The sequence below is a fragment of the Chenopodium album genome, chromosome 3 (genome assembly GCF_948465745.1).
Source record: "Chenopodium album chromosome 3, dcCheAlbu1.1, whole genome shotgun sequence".
Classification (NCBI taxonomy): Eukaryota; Viridiplantae; Streptophyta; class Magnoliopsida; order Caryophyllales; family Amaranthaceae; genus Chenopodium; species Chenopodium album.
This window is the reverse complement of record NC_137836.1, coordinates 61,866,121-61,883,713: the sequence shown is the minus strand read 5'-3', so window position 1 is coordinate 61,883,713 and position 17,593 is coordinate 61,866,121. Positions and strand designations below refer to the sequence as shown.

The window sequence follows — 17,593 nt, the reverse complement described above, 5'->3', positions numbered from 1 at the left end:
TACTAAGTAGTTGCACTGTACTTTCTCTATCAACATAAATTTGACAAGATTACATCTCCATTTTTGAGGATTTCATGACTCTCATCATGGGAGTCGCAGGATATTTACTCTCTCCATCCAATATTAATGAAGACGTTAATAATATGTTTAAAATAATAACGTGACAACTGAATCGAAATGAAAGTTGTGTTACATAAGCAATTAGAGTTTGCAGAAAAACCAAACAAAAATTTCCTTTATATTAATATCTAACACAACTGTATAAGATTACATTAATGCTTCACAAAGTCATGGATTTTATAAATGTTCATAAAATCCAAATCCATGTTTTCTCTAAAATTAGCACCTTTATAACAATACCCAATTACAGAAACCCATTAAACCCCCCAAGACAAAACACCAACCTTGCTATTTTGTTTAGGTTCAACCTTCCTTTCCGGGGGCAGATCGAGTTCTGTCGAATCCGACGATGACGCAAACAATGTCCGTTCTACGCGGTCACATTCACATAGAGCTGATGGATCAACCCAAGAACAATGTTGGAAAGAACTTCCACATAGCATCAGCTCGAACAACCCAGAAAACCTCGCTCGAAATCACCACCAATAATGTGATTAACACTACTAACACATCTTTATACTACTAAGCACATGAAGCTAGCTACCTTGATTCTTAACTACACACCAACTTCAGAGAATTAAAAAAGGAGGCCCGGAGCAAAATGATAATAATAATAAAAAAAAAAATGTTAAAGCTGTTTTTGTCATTGTATAAGGATGATCTGATCTGATATATCTGGTGTAGGTCACAGGGGTGGTTAAAAGGACAAAGATACTACTAGTATTAACAGTTAGGATTCACAAAGTTCTTTATCTCTTCCATAAGAGTATAGAAATTGTCATTATTTGGCAAGAAATAGAATCCAATTGTAGCTTGCTTTAAGTATAAAAGCTTCACTTCATGCCCTGCATCTTTGAGCCCTTCAACATACGCTAATTGCCAATCTTGAACCAAGTCTAACCCGGCTACAACCACCAAACTCTTAGGGAAATTGATCCCCTTAAGCGCCTTTCCCCTCGGCCCGAATATATTACACGCCGGGTGATCTCTATCCTCCCCTTCAGGGAGGTAAGCACGCCAATACCAATCGCGATCTTGTACTGTAACAAAGTATTTCCCGTCCAAATTGTTTTCTGATTCCGTCCTCTGCTCCCCACCAAACATCGGATGAAGTAGAATATTTCCAATAACATCAACGCCTTCCTCGGCCGCCCTGACTGCAACATGATGCGCGATATTACCACCCGAGCTATCCCCTGCCATATAAACATGAACTTTCCTGTTATTTTCCTTGCCACTTTGTAACCAAGGCCTAGTACTAACCCACTTCACCGCAGACCAACCATCATCATACGCAGCCGGGTACCTATGCTCCGGTGATCTACGATAGTTAACCGACACTACGACCGCCTTACAAAGTCCAACAAGGCGGCGACAAAGGGTGTCATAGATAGCACTGTTAGCAGACGAATGAGTAAAACTTCCTCCGTGAAAGTACACTATAACAGGTACTATTTCCTCTGTACTTAGTGGCTTTTCTAGCTCTTGAACACCCCAACAAGCTCCGTTTTCCGACGAAGCCGGCATATAAACCCGGTTCAAAAGATTAGCAGATTTGTCAAAAATGTCGAAAGAGAACACCCCATCAACTGGGATTGTATTGGAAGACACTTTACGGTCTAAAAATTCACTTAATTCTCTGTTAAATGTTCCATCTGGCCGGCGAAGAAGGTTGTATGCAAGTTTGAAATTCGATATCAGAATCCATGTGTTTAATGGTACTACTTTCTGCAATCAAAATTATCAAACAAGATCAGAATTATAAGTATTTATAGGCCAATTTTACTAACAAATGGAGTAAATCATCATAAAACATGAAAAACAAAAAGTGGGTGATTAGACTATTTTTAGATGGGAAAATTAAACAAAAAAAATGATCAAATGAAGGGGAAATATTATTAATCATACAAATCAAAACAAGATAATAAAACAAATATAAGAGACTATTTAGTATATTAGTATGTATGTATGTACATATATTTCAAATCAAAACATTAAAGATGAAGCTAGCTCCTATTTCTCTTAATCTTGACTTTCTAAACAAAGTAAGACCAAACCCATAAATGGAAGTTTTTAAACAAGGAAAAAAAGATCAAAAACAACAAATTTTTCACTCCTCAAAATTTCACACTTTCTCCCTAAAAATCCGACATCTTTTTTTTTTTTTTTTTTTTTTTTTTTTTTTTTTTACCCCATTAAAAAAAAATTGCAAAAATTGAGAAAAATAAATTAAACCCATTAAATTAATTAGAAGAAATAATCAAACCCACTAAAAAAAATTCAACAAAATTTAATCAAAACAATATTAAAAATAACAATAATAATATTACCTTGCATTCATTGACGTTGATTTCATTACTGCCGGCCATATGCCTTGTAGAAATTTTTTATTTTATAAACTAATAATAAAATAAAAATTCTCCACTTGTGAAAAAATCAACCAAGTCCCAAAGCAAAAATCAATGATCTTCTTCTTGTTGATGTTCTTCCAAAAATAAACTTGATCTTCAAAATATGGACCCTAATCCATGATAATTATGATTTTGTTGTTCAAGCAAAAAAAAAAACTAGAGAGAGAGAAAGTATAGAGAGAGAAAGGAAGAGAATTTTAGTAAGAAAAGGAAGAAGAAAAATGGAGGATAAAATAAAAAAGAGGAAGTGATTTAAAGGAAGTTAGAGAGAGAAAGTAGAGAGAGAAAGAAGCGTGGAGTCAAACGAAAAGGAGGAGCGACGGTGGTGGACGGAGACGAAAGAGACGACAAAGCGGGGCGGCCGATATAAACTGTTTTTTGTGGGGTCCTTTTTATTGTTTTATTATTTTTTATTTAATATTTATATTTTATTTAACTTTTATTGATATTAAATGTGTAGTTTATATTAAAAAGTTAAATATTTTTGGCACATATAATTGGTATACCAATAGAGTACAGAAATGTGTCACTTGGAGGAATGGGATACACTGGATCCGAATTTGCGGTTTTTTTTCTTTTCTCTCTTTTGGCTCTTTCTTCAAGGGATTAAAGGTTAACAACATGCCATTTTATTGTCAATCATATTTTTATTTTATATTTCTTTGTTTTTAATTATTATCAAAAGAATGCCAAGTGTCTTTTTACTCTAATATAATTTACTTTTATAAACTTTTACTACGTAAATAAATTGATCTACAATAACTATTGTGATTCAATTGAACATCAACCTTAAAATATTCAAAAGTTATATATATACTCCGTTTTTTTTTCATCAGCTGATACATATTTAGTGACACATTTAAAGAGGTGAGTTAAAACATGTTACTTGTATAAAGTAAAATTTGTTATTTATGCTCCAGTATACCGTACACCCAACTAATTTAAACTTAGTTTTTTCATTTCATTTAATAATTAAATAAAAAAATAATCATCAAAATGAGAATAGTTATAAAGGGTCAAATAAGTTTAATCAGGTCAAATATGTTTAATAAAATTTAATAAGTTCAATAAGATCTAATGAGTTCTAATAAGTTTTATTTTATTTTATTTATTTATTTATTTTTTTTTTTTTTATGGAGAGTTCTAATAAGTTAAATAAGGTTTAATAAGTTCCAATAAGCTCTAATCAAGTCTAATAATAAGGTCTTATAAGATCCAATAAGTTTTAATAAATTCAATTAGGTCTAATACTTTTTTTTTTTTTTTTTTTTTTTTTTTTTTTTTTTTTTTTTACGGGAATTAGGTCTAATAAGTTCAATAAGGTTCATATTCAATAAGGAAAAGAGAACACACCCTTAAGACAATAAAACCCCTTACCCAATACACTACAAATTAATCAAAAGTTGTTCAAATAAGGGTATAATAGAGGAAATGATTTTGGCAAACCTCTATGTGAGAGCACAGTTTTCTATGCTCTTCCTATGTAGGAGTGTGCTAAAATCAATTAAAGTTGTACCAAATTCAATTTTGTTTTGTAGGAACTATAGAAACTTACAATTGAAAAACGTGATAGCTAAAAAGAACTTTCTAAAAAGAATAGTCCATGTTTTTTTTTAAGTTAAACGTTTCTCTAGAGCATGTATATCAGTGTTAATCTTTGACCAATAATATTTTTAATTGATAATAAATAAAAAATTGTAACAATCGAATATTAATGAGCTATTCATTGACATGATTCCAACAAGTACACAAAACACTTATACAGTTATACCTTTTTCCTTATGTATAAATCACTAGCTTTAGTGAAAATGAATTAGATAAACAGTACAAAAGTCAAAACGTACATTTATTAAAAAAAAAAATACGGAGAGACTAAGAGAGTATGTGTCAACTAATAAAACGAAAGAAGTACCTTTTTTGCTCCAATATTTGTTTATGCAGTATACATCCATTGTGTTTAATTCAATATATATATATATATATATATATATATATATATATATATATATATATATATATATATATATATATATATATATATATATATATATATCACAAATTTTTGTATGTGGCTGGCCACACGGTGTAGCCTGCCACAATTTTTATTTTTTTATTTTTTTATAAAAATACTACAACTCTTCTCTCTCCTTTTTTTTCTTAGCTTCTTCTTCAAGCCAAATCACACATCACCAACAACCATATCTCTACTCCACCCATTTTCTCTCTCCTCTTTTCTTAGCTTCTTCTTCAAGCCAAACCACACATCACTAACAACCATATCTCTACTCTACCCATTTTCTCTCTCCTCTTTGCTAAATTGCTACAATTAAAGCCCGAAATTGTAGAAATTGGGTGTCAAATTGTTCATGAACAATATTTGAAGTAGTGAAATCGATGAGAACCAAAGAAATTTGAGCTCTTTCTTTGTGGAATCTGAAATCGAACATTCTACGTCAAAAATTGTAGGGTGTTACTAGTTTGGTCAGGGGTTACTTATATGGTGTTACTGGTTTGGTCAGGGGTTACATGTAGGGTGTTACTGGTTTGGTCAGGGGTTACTTGTAGGGTGTTACTGGTTTTGGTCAGGGGATACTTGTAGGGTGTTACTGGTTTTGGTCAGGGGTTAGGTTACTTGTAGGGTGTTACTGGTATGGTCAGGGGTTACTTGTAGGGTGTTACTGGTTTTGGTCAAGGGTTACTTGTAGGATGTTACTAGTTTGGTCAGGGGTTACTTGTAGGGTGTTACTTGTTTTGGTCGGGGGTTACTTGTAGGGTGTTACTGGTTTTGGTCGGGGGTTACTTGTAGGGTGTTACTGGTTTGGTATGGGGCCTACAAACAACCCTTTTTTTTTTTTTTTTTTTGAAACCAACCTACAATCAACCCTTGAATAAGTAACAAGTAACCATTGAATAAATAATTCATACAAATAACCTTTGAAGTAACTCATATAAGTAACCCTTGAATAAGTAACTCGTACAAGTAACCCTTGAATTAACCCATAAAAGTAACCCCTAAAAAAATTATATATATAAAAAAAAAGTACCCTTGAAAAAAAAATATAAGTAACTCCTGAAAAAAAAAAAATACAAGTAACCCCTGAAAATACAAGTAACCCTTGAATAACTAATTCATACAATTAACTCCTGAAAAAAAAAAAATACAAGTAACTTCTGAAAAAAAAAAAATACAAGTAACTCCTCAAAAAAAAAATATACAAGTAACTCCTGAAAAAAAAAATACAAGTAACTCCTGAAAAAAAAATTACAAGTAACTCTTGAAAAAAAAAATACAAGTAACCCCTGAAAAATACAAGTAATGACAAAACCAGTAACCCCGTTATGCGCGCGTCAGAATCCGTTATTTTTACTGACTTGGCAGCAGGCCACATGGTGTGGCCTGCTGCACCAAAAAAGCTTTGTATATATATATATATATATACCCAAATTGTATCTAGTTGAAATCAATTGATTCTTATTGCCGTTATTGAACTTTATTTTGGAACATTTGGAACCAGATTGAAACTTAGGTCATGGTTATTAGTTGAACTTATTTTTATTTATTTTAGAAAAAATAAATTCAGATCAAATCATTATTTTATGTGTAGTTTTTTTATCTCTAAATATTTTTAATTATGTAATAAAAATTTGGAAATTTTGTGGAAAATCACCCACTTAAAACACACTTTTGTGAAAAATCACCCACAATAAAAAATGTTGTAAAAAACCACCCAAACTATAAAAAAAATGTTGCAAAAAGCCACCCACTGCCAGAAACAAGTTGTTGACCATATTTTCCGGCGTTGACCGCCCTCCCTTGGTGTTGGCCACCCGTTCCATCCCCTTAAAAACCCCTAGAATTCACCGGAAAACGTTCGATTGCCCTTCTCCCTCCCCCTTTCTTGAAAACCTTTAAAATTCACTTGAAACAATGAAAAATCCTAGACCACCACCGGAAAATGTGGTTGGAGTGATTTTCGAGGTGGAAGGGAGTGAATATTAGAGGTTTTCAAGGGGGAGTGAATGATAGGGGTTTTCGAGGGGGAGGGGGAGGGGCGGCCAAACTTTTTCGGTGAATTCTAGGGTTTTCTAGGGGTGGGGAGTGTGGTCAACGCCGGGGGAGGACGATCAACAACCTGTTTTCAACAATGAGTGGCTTTTTGCAACATTTTTTTTTAGTTTGGGTGGTATTCTGTAACATTTTTTTTTTATTGTGGTGGTTATCAAAAAAATTGTTTTTAGTGGGTGTTTTTTGACAAAATTTCCTAAATTTTTTGTGAAATTACATATTAATAAAATACACATTAATTACGAATTTAACAAGACCCCACTTGATATTTTTCTTCTTTATTGATTACCGTCAACATAAAAATCAAAGTTTGATTAGATTAGATAAGATAAGCAAAAATGAAGCTACTAACTACTTTTCATTTCTTTTTTTGGCTACGTGTAAAATATAGGCACTTGATCTTTCTAAAGAGTATCTTCAAAAAAGTTCAATACATAAGGGTTACAACCTGTTTTTTTTTTTTACAAAAATATTTGGGCCAATCCATTATAAAACTTGTTCAGGCAGGCCCAAATAATAAAAAAAACATGGTTAAGCCTCATTTGTGCTTTAACAACAGCTAGAAGGAATGCAACTGAATGGAGAAGCAGTTAGTAAAGGATGAATGCAGGGTTTAACCACTTTTACCTTATAAGAATGAGCGTAATTCAAAAACTTCAAGGCAAGAGCATGAAAACTAGTAATTGCTACTGATGTTTTGTCTATGAATTTCGACAATGATCAAAGCTTCAGGGGCAAACAATCGATCAACGTAGTTTCTTATCGTTAACCTTAATCTTTAGGCTTAGTAGTCTAGATTAGGATAACTTAGCTTAACTTCCATAAATTGGAAATCTTTAGTGTTTTCTTCAATTGTACGACAAGTTTTGGAGGTAATCTTTCTTCTATTATGACGTCCCTCAATTGGCTAGCCTAAATATATCTTTATGCTAGTGTATGCTTCTCTGAGTTGAATGTTGAAATCAATAATCCTGTACTTATTTCATTTCTAATCTTTGTTTGCATCTTGCAAATTGCTTTATTAATAATTTCTTAGATTGAAATTACTCGTACATTAGTGACTCTCTTTGAGTAGAGATTGCAACCCCTAGCTAAAAGCGATTGGGTGTCAGTGCTTGATAGCAATTTTTCTCTAACAATAAGAAAAACATAATCATGGTAGATCTTTTTTACTTATTCATCAAGTAAATAATTGTACGAAAATCATCGAATCACACTTAAGAACTCTTTACTACGGAGTAATAGGAAATAAATGATACTTTTTTTTTTAAGGAAATAATTGATACTTATTGTTTATGCTGAATTTCGTCGAGTGGGATTGAATAGCAAAATCTAGGTTTCGAACCAAATAAATACACCTTATTTTAAAATAATACGAAATAAAGAAATGACACAATTAAGGAATTGTTGATGTGGAAAATCTAAAAGAGGCAAAACCGCGGGTAGAATGAGGGTCTACCAAACTTTCACTATGTAAAATATTGAAGAAGGATTGCAATGTATGCTCGGTGTACTCTGGTAGCTAGGTTTCAGTGTGTCTAACATTGATGATGCTTCTTCCTTTAATAAATGTTTATTAGGGTTCAATGTAGTCAATATAAAATGATAGAATGCCTCCCTTAATCTTTGGCCTTATCCTTTTAATTGCTGACCCTTAACTTAGCCCAGTAACGGCTTGATTTAGCTAGCAAAAGACCAAGTCACTGAAGCTTATCATCTCCTGGAAAATAGGCCGGGGGCTGTTTATTAAGGTTTTGTCCGTCGAGCATGGGCTTTATTCATCGATGCTTTACTCTTCGTCTTTGACCTTGCCTGACTTGTGTTGATGTTGACTTACTAAAATTTAACCATAACAATTTGCCCCTAATTGCTTAATATGGGCAGCGATGTACAAGTTCAACAATTAAAACTATGGAAATGAAAAACAAACGAGTTAAGTATAAAACTGAGTACTGACTTTTTGTTTTTTTCACCTTTTGGGTACTCTATGTTTTTTTTTCACCTTTTAGGTACTCTAGTTAGGAAACCGGTGACTTAACCCAACATTAAACCACCGGAACAAAACTCAGTACCTTAGCTAATTAAATCCAAAAAAAACTCAGTACCTTCATTTAATTTTCAGTCCAAAAAAACTCAGTCCCCTATTTAATACATGCACAGCAGCCAAAATAGGTAAGTCCTTAAATATGTTTATGCAAATACAGAGTATATTTCACTCCCAAAAAAAATTTTAAAACAAAAGAGTCAAAGCAGCATCACTAATTCCTTCAGCTCTAACAACATCTTCAATGCTTCTTCCCTGAGCAAGCCCTGCAGAAGAAAAGAAGAATGCCAACAGTGAACTTAAGTCTACTTATAATTATAGGATGAAGAATTGGCTTTCTTTTTATAGGATTGTTATCTTAAGTCTACTTATAATTATATGTGCAATAATTACTTACAAGTAAAAGTAGTTACCTACTTAGTACATCCTCACTGTTGTAGTAGTTGAACCAGTCTTGGATTGTGACTGAGATGCTTGAGTTGTATGAACATGCTGCAAAAATGATCAATAAATAAGAAATTTATTTTAAAATTTGTTGTTTGATATTAATGACTAAGTAATGTTAGTTTGTTTACCTGAGCTGCTCTCATGTAACCATTGGGGTAAGTGCATACTCCCACACCCCTCTGATGCATAGGCAGATTAACTTGACTCTGTTGAGTGGTTGGAGTAGCCTCATGAGGTGGGTGTTGTGCTTGCTTCCTCTTGCCTAACTTAGGTGGGGCAGGGTCCTTCAATGGCATAGGGCATTTCAGGTTGTTGTGCCCTTGCTGTGAACGGTTGCTGCACTTGTGAGTTTGTCCCTTCTTGGACAATTTAGTGCCCTCAACCTCACCTAGTGATGGTTTTCTTTTTGTTGCAGGTCTGTTATGTATTTTCCTCACTGGTGGAGCTTGAATTGGTTCATATGGTGACTCAGGCCATTGCTGAGGACCATTTAAGGGCTCTAAAGGGAAGGCATAAGCCTTCAAATATGTGTCTTTGTTGAACCAGTCAGACACATAATGCTCAGGGTGCTCTACTGCCTTCCAAATGGCTGCAACAGCATGGTGGCATGGCACACCACTAAGTTGCCATGCATTGCAACTACAAGTCTTGTCTAGAAGACTGACAACATACCTAGTCTGTGTTGCTCCCTCCCTAACTCCATAGCAATAGTGCCCATCCCAAAATGCAGACCAACCACCTGCATCAATTTTAGACTTTTCTAATCTTGTCTTGATCCTAGGGCAGATGGTAATGTCCTTGTTGCCAATGTAGTCTTTTTTCTTGTGAAGCCTCTCCATGAGGCTCTCTCTTATGTCCTCTAACATTGTGATAATAGGCTTATGCCTACTTGACATAATGTATGCATTGAAAACTTCATTCATGTTGTTGTCAATCACATCACATGTGGACTGTGAAGTGAAATATGCCCTCACCCATTTCTTGTAGTTCCTCTTGAGCAAATCTTGTCCTGCTTTAGCTGATATTGTGTTGGACAATTCCCAATTCCTCTGAAATCTATTTTCTGTTATTGATTTTGCAATTCTCCAAAATCCAATTCTGTAATCCAAACTCCCCCCAAAAACTTGCCTGAAATTGCAATATACATGCCTTGCACAGACCCTAGTTTCAGCACTAGGCCATATGTCTGACACATCCCTCAACAATCCTTTTTGTTGATCAGACATAATAGTGTATCCATGGCCATCTACAGTCCCCAAGTCATCAGCCAAAAGCTCAAGAAACCAAGTCCAAGTTTCTGTATTTTCTATTTCCACACAAGCCCAAGCAATTGGAAACATTTGATTGTTTCCATCCCTACCAACAGCCACAAGCAATTGGCCACCAAATGGGCCCTTTAAGAAGCATCCATCTAAGCCAAAAAATGGCCTACAACCAGCTAAAAAATGTTTCTTCAAAGCAGAAAAGCACACATAAACCCTTTCAAAGACATTGTTGTTCAGTTTGAACTTGATGCTGTTGTCTGGGTTAGATCTAAGGATTTCCTGAGCATATCTATGTAAGAGAGAGTATTGTTCCCTATACTCACCCAAAATCAGTTTTTGTGCAAATCTTCTAGATTTCAGAGCCATCCACAGACTTATCTTAACCCCCCATTCAGCCCACACAGTGTCAACAATTTCTTGGCATTTCAAATAAGGGTTTACATTAAACTTGGAATGGTAATGCTTAGCAATCCAGGAAGCCCTTATCTTTCTCACCTTAGCTACTCTCCCACAGTTATGATCAGGATAATGTGTTTTAATAGTCATTGTCACTATACCCCCTTCAAGTGATGCCCACAAATACCATTTGCAGTCATTTCCTTTGCATTTTGCCCCAATTTTTTTTTTTTTTTTTTTTTTTTTTTTTTTTTTTTTTTTTTTTTTTTTCTTGTGTACTGAACATCCCTCCCTACACTAACACAATATGAAGTAATAGCTGACCTAAGTGCAACTGCATTTTCAAACTCCTGCCCCAAGTAGAAAGGTGATTGAATTTCAGCCCTGCCCCTATGTGGCTTATTCAAGTTAAATTTAGGTTTATCTGGTTTACTTTTCTTAGGCTTAGGTAACAAGTAACCACAGTCATCCTCTGTGTCAGATTGGGGTGGTGAATCTAAGTCTGAATTTGACTCATCATCCCCATCACTATTAGTCTCAAAAGTGTAATCACCTGACCTTTCAGCTAGCCTATTCAGTGACTGTATTTCTTGAGTAAACTGATACTCAAGATCTGCATCTTCCTTCAGTTTAGCCCTAGCATCCTTCAGTTCAACATCATAATTGTCACTACCCTCCTCATCATAATCTATTTTATCCCCTAAACCCATATTCTCACCATGTAAACTGTAGTCAGTCTGTGTCAAATAGCTTAGAAGTGGGGGTTCACTATGTTCACTCTCCTCTAGTTCACTATGTAGTAGTTCTTTTCCCTTGTTCTTAGACACATAACCACTACCTGACCCTATGTTAAACCCTGGCCTGTTCTCATTGTCATGTTCAGTGAAAACATCAATAATTTTGTATTGAAACAAAAGACTCTTGAACTTAGTGAATGTGATATCATCATATGCTAGGAACCTTACACCATTTGACAAATTATTCAAAGGATCACAATAGTGCAGTTTGATAACATTGGAATAACCTAATGAGTCGATTAAGGTTTTGAGATATGTACCATCAAAATCAACATCCAAGTCATTGAAAACTTTCAATTGACCACCCACATATGATGAATTACTCTACCAATGCCCACCATGATGAACAATAATGCAAGGTGCAATGTCATCAGCCATATCTACAAATCATTTAGAAGTTGGATTCATGTTATGAGAGGTACATTACCAAAGATCAAATACAATGCATAACAAAAGTCACACTGCATTGTCATTAACACTTTAACAAAAAAGATGTAAAGAAACATGAATTATGAGAGAAACTAAACCTTTTTTCATTTCCTAAACAAAATATTTCATTACAAAGATAATCATTTGAATCAATTACTTGTCAATGCTTTGACAAGGTGTTACAAAAAGGGACATTCTCACAATGTCATCTAGCATTGACAACAACATTAACATAAACATAAACCTAAACATACATACACATCCAAATAGCTACAAGCAAAAAACAGTTCTGCCCCCATCTAACTAAGTTAGCTATACAAACCCAAAATGCTAACTACTACAACCCCATCCACCTACACCTACATCTACAGCTACTCCTCCCCAAACAAACAAGGGAAGCCATCACATTAGGCTGTCCAATCACCAGTCATGTGAGCCCAAAAGTCATGACCTCCATTGTTAACTATGTCATCAGCTTCCCACCCTAGGTGGGCATTGTAGTTGTTGAAGTGACGGTAGGCAACAATCCTACGCTTATGGAAGATCCTCCACCAGTCCATACAAACCCTCCCAGCCTCAAGTTGATCTGCCCAGCTAAGTTTGGGGAACACATGGAGCACCATAATTTGCTCCATACCTAAAACAGGGTGTGCCTCCTCAAGGCCAAATCTTATCATCTCCCTCCACCTCCTACAAGTATTAGAGGCCACAGCCGTAGAAGAAGCGTCCAATCTTGGGAAAACATGAAAACGAAGGACTTCAAGGTGTAACAATGGGTGAGCATCCTCAAGACCCTCCATTTTCCTCCTACAATCACCAAAGACAACAACTTCTTTAATCTCTCACACTAAGACTCTGTTTTTATCAAAACCCTAACCAACACACATCTGACTAACTAACGCAACCAAAATCAAACACATAACCCATTTTAGCACATCCACCATCTAATTTACACACATAATCGCATAATTTAAGCACAAATTTGAAAAAAAAAACACATAACCCTAAAACCTAAATATACCCATTCGAAACTTTGAACAATTTCGCAAAAAAAAACCACAAAACTAGAATTCAGGATGCTTACCTCAACAATCTTCAACAATGGAATGTGAATTACCACTTTTGGAAGCCCCCAAATCAGAAGAATTTTCAAGGTTGCAGAGAGAATTTGAGAAGACGAATAGAGGAATAAATGAGAAATGGCGCCTAAATAAACCCCCTTGGTTATCCAAACGCTGCGTTTCATTTTAAGCCACAGAAATGAGTTGCTTGTATAGCAAGCTCCCACTCACCCAGGCACACGTGTTCAAATCCAATGCGCCGCCATCAAATCATTCTCAGACGCATTTAATAGGGGAATCAGTTTTTTACGCTTTCCATTTCATTTTTTAATGCGGGTCCCACGTTTAACCAAGGTACTAAGTTTTTTACTCACCTTTGGTTAACTTTTGGACGGAATATTCCTTTCAGTACCCAAAAGGTGAAAAAAAAACATAGAGTACCCAAAAGGTGAAAAAACTAAAAAGATAGTACCTACTTTTATACTTAACTCAAAACAAACAGAGAAATTCAAAAATCAAAATTGATTCAAAATCAACTTATTTAAGGGTAGAGTCATCTTTTCGCTTGTTGTACTAACTCGAGAAGTTACTCCAACTTCCCACTTCTCCATTTAACCGTCACTTAGCTTCTTGCCTTTATTACTGCTACATGTTTCCCGCTTCCCCGGAATTACTACACTCCTTCTCTCCCTTCTTTCTCTCTCTTTGGCAAAAGTTCTCGAGTGATTCTAAGGCGGTGAGCGGCGACGATTCTCGATTTTGAACTCTTGTTAGCTCTAATGGATAGGTAATTACTTCAATTCTTTGTTTTCTTAGTTAAATTCGGCAAATGTCAAATAGAATTCCTAAAACTAGGTTTAGATTTTTGCTTTGAGTTGTTGAGAAAAGGGGAACAATTGTTTTAGAAATGAAAGTGGTATTAAATGCGGAGTCATTGATGATGACTGCTTTGAAGGATGACTTCGTTAAAATGGCAGGGTTCCCTGAGAGTGTGTTTGCTTATGTTCCGGGAAAGGGTCCGAAGGTGGAGAACTAACTAAAAGGGTTTATAGTGTTCTTTAGATACCCATTTATGGAGACAGGGGCTGAATTTTCCTTCAAGCCTCTGACTAGGTCTTTAATTTCTTCGAAGTATTGGGGTTAAGCCCTGGCAGTTGATGCCGTCAGGTTGGAGAATTTTATCAGTTTTGGAAGGAATTACCATGAACTAGGAGGATTCTTTTACTTTGGAAGATCTAGTTGAGGCTTATGGCATAAAGATGAGAAAGCATCGTTTTGTGAGTTTACACAAGAAGGGAGAACCGTTGGTTTTGAACACTGATTGTAATGATAGGGGTTGGGCCAATTATTTTATTTTTGTCAAGAAGTATTCACTAGGTAATGACATAATGTGGCTTACGGAAGGATGGCCGGAGAAGGGTAAGCAATTTATCTTAGGACTTGGTATCATAGAACTAAGGTTTTCTGAATGTTTGATATTGGTTTTATATGTGCAGAGCTTGATCTTGATTTTATTAAGCTAACAAAAGGATCGTTGACGAAGGTGTAATGGGCTTTAGAAGCTGGGTACGCGAAAATAACTTTGGAAGGACGAGGCACCCTCTTGGTGAATCGTTGGGACAAAAACACAAGGATTTACCGAACTTTTCCCTAAGAGCCGAAGATTCCGAGGAAATGATGTCTACTTGTGAGTCTTTGTCATTTTGTTAAATTTGTTATTTGTGTCATTGCTTTTGTTTAAGTGTTAATCCGTCGTACGTTATGTTCTATTTTGTCAGAATTTGCAGCGCAAGGCGATCGTCGAGGATGAAACTGAAGGAGTTGTGTCTTCAATAAGTGCAATTACTAGATATATCAAGGATCACTATTATGGGGATAATAAGTTCATTCTCTTGGGGCGTCATCATCTGTTGCTAGACTATGAGAGATGATCTTTGGGCTAGTAAAATAGTCCAAAGCCTGCTAGAATGGATCCTATGAGGTCACACACAAAGGTATTGGGTTAAGCAAGTAAGAGGCCCATTAATGGACCCTAATAACATTTAACTAATCATGAATAAGATTGGGATAGTGTAGTTTTATTGGGATTAGGAATTGGGCTTTGTCATGGACTCTTATTTAGAGATGTGATCTATAAATAAGATCCATGCCTAGGGTTGATCAATTAAGTCACAATTAACTTACAGTGAATTGTGAATCAAGACAACCAAATCCCAAAAACCCTAAACCTCCCCCTCTCTCTCACGGCACCCCTCTCCCCCCCTTGGACTTGCGGCCGGCCGCTCCTGGTGGAGTTCGTGGTGGTTCGTGACTAGTTCATTGTTCATTCTTCTCCATATAAAGTCGGTTGAAGAGTTCGATCGCGACTAACTAGCATTAGTGGAGGTCTTAATCCGTGCTTGTGGACCAAGTAGAGGAATCACGTTTGAGGTTCTTTGTCTCCCTTGTTCTTATTCGATTACTAGTGGAATCACGCTTCAAAGGTATAATTCTTACTCTTTATGTGTTATGCATGAGATCCTTGGTTTGGTGCTTAATGAATGTGATTCATGTTTATTCCGCTGCGTAGTACCTATAATTCCCTACAGAAGCTTGTCGCAGGCAGAGTAAGATGTGAAGATGAGGAGAAAATGGGGTTGACCACCTCAAGTGGCGTCGCCATTCTCGGCGGTGGACTGGACAGAACAACACATGCTTCGTTGCACATAAAGTTAGCGACAAAGCTGTTGTGGGTCACGTAGCGTCGTCTCCTCTGCATAAACAGCAGAAGATGGACGATGCCCCAGTATTTTAAGATGTGGAGATATGCTTTCCTTCTGAATTTGTCAACCTTGCTAAGGGGAATCGTCGGCCTATGTTCCCTCAACTAAATGAAGTGTTGTTTCGGGGTTCTCGAGAGCATTTGGCTGGGACTTCCAATTTGGACATCGCGTCGGAGGCTGTTTTCGTTCATCTTTATGTAGTTTTCCTTCCTTTGTTTATTTGGTTAGCAATGTGTATTTTGGTTTGTAATTTGTGTTTTGCCGGATTGGACAATATTTGCAAAATTCCTTGGTCTTGAGGGTGAGGGTGATCGGGTTGGCTAAGCATATGAAGAGGTTGGATGATGTTGAGAAGAATAGTTAAGCTAAGACAAAGAATGCAACGAGGCAATTTTTGACCAGAGGAAGGAGCTCGACGAAGCGAATAAGAAACTGGACAAACTTGAAAGTTGTTTAGAATAATTGTCCAAGAAGACGGACGAGCAATCAAAGAAGGTGGAGGAATAAGCCCAATAGTTGCAGGATAAGGCCAAGCAACTGAAGGAGCAAGGTTAGCATTTGGAAGACAAAGTTTTTATCATTCGGGATAGGGACCAAGCTTTGTCAAAGGTGCAAGGTGAGTTGTTGATAATAAAAAAGGAATTAGACGACGCTCTAGATGAGGGTGCGGAGCTGGAGATCAAGCTCAAGGCTAAATTGATGAAATAGTACCCGGATGGAAGGCTTCGGAGTGGCGACCTCGAGAGCACATTAATTGTTTTATAGCTAACGGAGGAGATCTAGTTGCACTAGGAGATTATACTGCAGTGGTTTCGACTACGGATTCAAGACCTCATCCGTCGATCATTGTTCGTTATTCCTCCGTCCACTAGCGATGCTGGAGCGTAACCGACAACTGGTGAAGGCGTTAGGGGTAATGCTCAGGCCGACGAGATCGTTAAGGACGTCGTCGAGGAGCTGAACACTGATGACAATGCTACTGAAGGCGCGTTGTTTGAAGACCATTGGTTATGATGGTTTCGCTTTCTTTTGTTATGTATTTCTATTTTTGTTTAGTACCTTGATGTTCTTTCTTTTTGGCTTGGATATTTTCCTGTTGATTCTTTTCAATTCTCTTGTTTTGGATTTTGTTGCTTTATGTTCCACTTGATGACAAGTGGTTCTTTTGAACATTGTTGTGACTTTGTCATAAATTTTGTTATGATATTTTTCCTTTGTTTCATATATTGTCTTTTGCTTTTGATCTGCGTATAGCAAGCAATGTAAGGAAAAGACTGAATAGTTTAGAGAAAAATAGTTAAGCTAGAACCAAAACAAAAGGGAACAAACGAACAAGAATAATATAAATTAAAAGGTATTTATTAGACTGTTTCTAAATACACTGGACAATGTAATAAATGAAAGATGTAAAACTTAGTAATTTTTTTTTTATACATTGGTCTTTTCGATGTACAATGTTTTCATCGAAGACTGTATATACTCGAGTTAAGCCTTCTTTGTTTGCCAATGCCCCTTGCGTCCCAGCGTCGACGCTGAACACTAAAGACTAAGTTTGTAGTTCAGGTGTTGGGTTTTTGGCGTTGGACGCTAAGGTCAGATTTTCCTAGGCTTTGTTTTGTTTTGATGTTCTTGTTTGAACGTCAAATATCCTCATCCTTTTAGAGGATGTTAGTGCAGCCGACGACAATTTTTTTCTGTGTCGTTTGATGTGATTTTGGGTCATGAGCTGAGTCTTTTGTTTCGTCGCTGCATATTTCGTCAATTAATGTACTGCAAAACTAACATGGTTAGAGTA

General features: G+C 36.0%; 2 protein-coding genes across 2 annotated transcripts in view; one reads left to right on the top strand and one right to left on the bottom strand.

Moving 5' to 3' along the window:
• Nucleotides 1-215: 215 nt before the first annotated feature.
• LOC145624019 (gibberellin receptor GID1B-like) lies at nt 216-2,827 on the bottom strand. Its single transcript, XM_081676946.1, has 2 exons — nt 2,451-2,827; nt 216-1,848 (listed from the first exon to the last, which is right to left on the bottom strand). Exons 1-2 carry the CDS (start codon nt 2,487-2,489, stop codon nt 844-846), a joined length of 1,044 nt encoding a protein of 347 aa, XP_081533072.1. The 5' UTR covers nt 2,490-2,827; the 3' UTR covers nt 216-843.
• Nucleotides 2,828-13,943: 11,116 nt separating this feature from the next.
• Nucleotides 13,944-17,593, top strand: part of LOC145625172 (uncharacterized) — a 44,162-nt gene continuing 40,512 nt past the window's right edge. The window contains exon 1 of the mRNA XM_081678247.1: nt 13,944-14,060. Within this exon, the coding sequence (XP_081534373.1) occupies nt 13,944-14,060 (117 nt within the window). The remainder of the gene's footprint in view (nt 14,061-17,593) is intronic.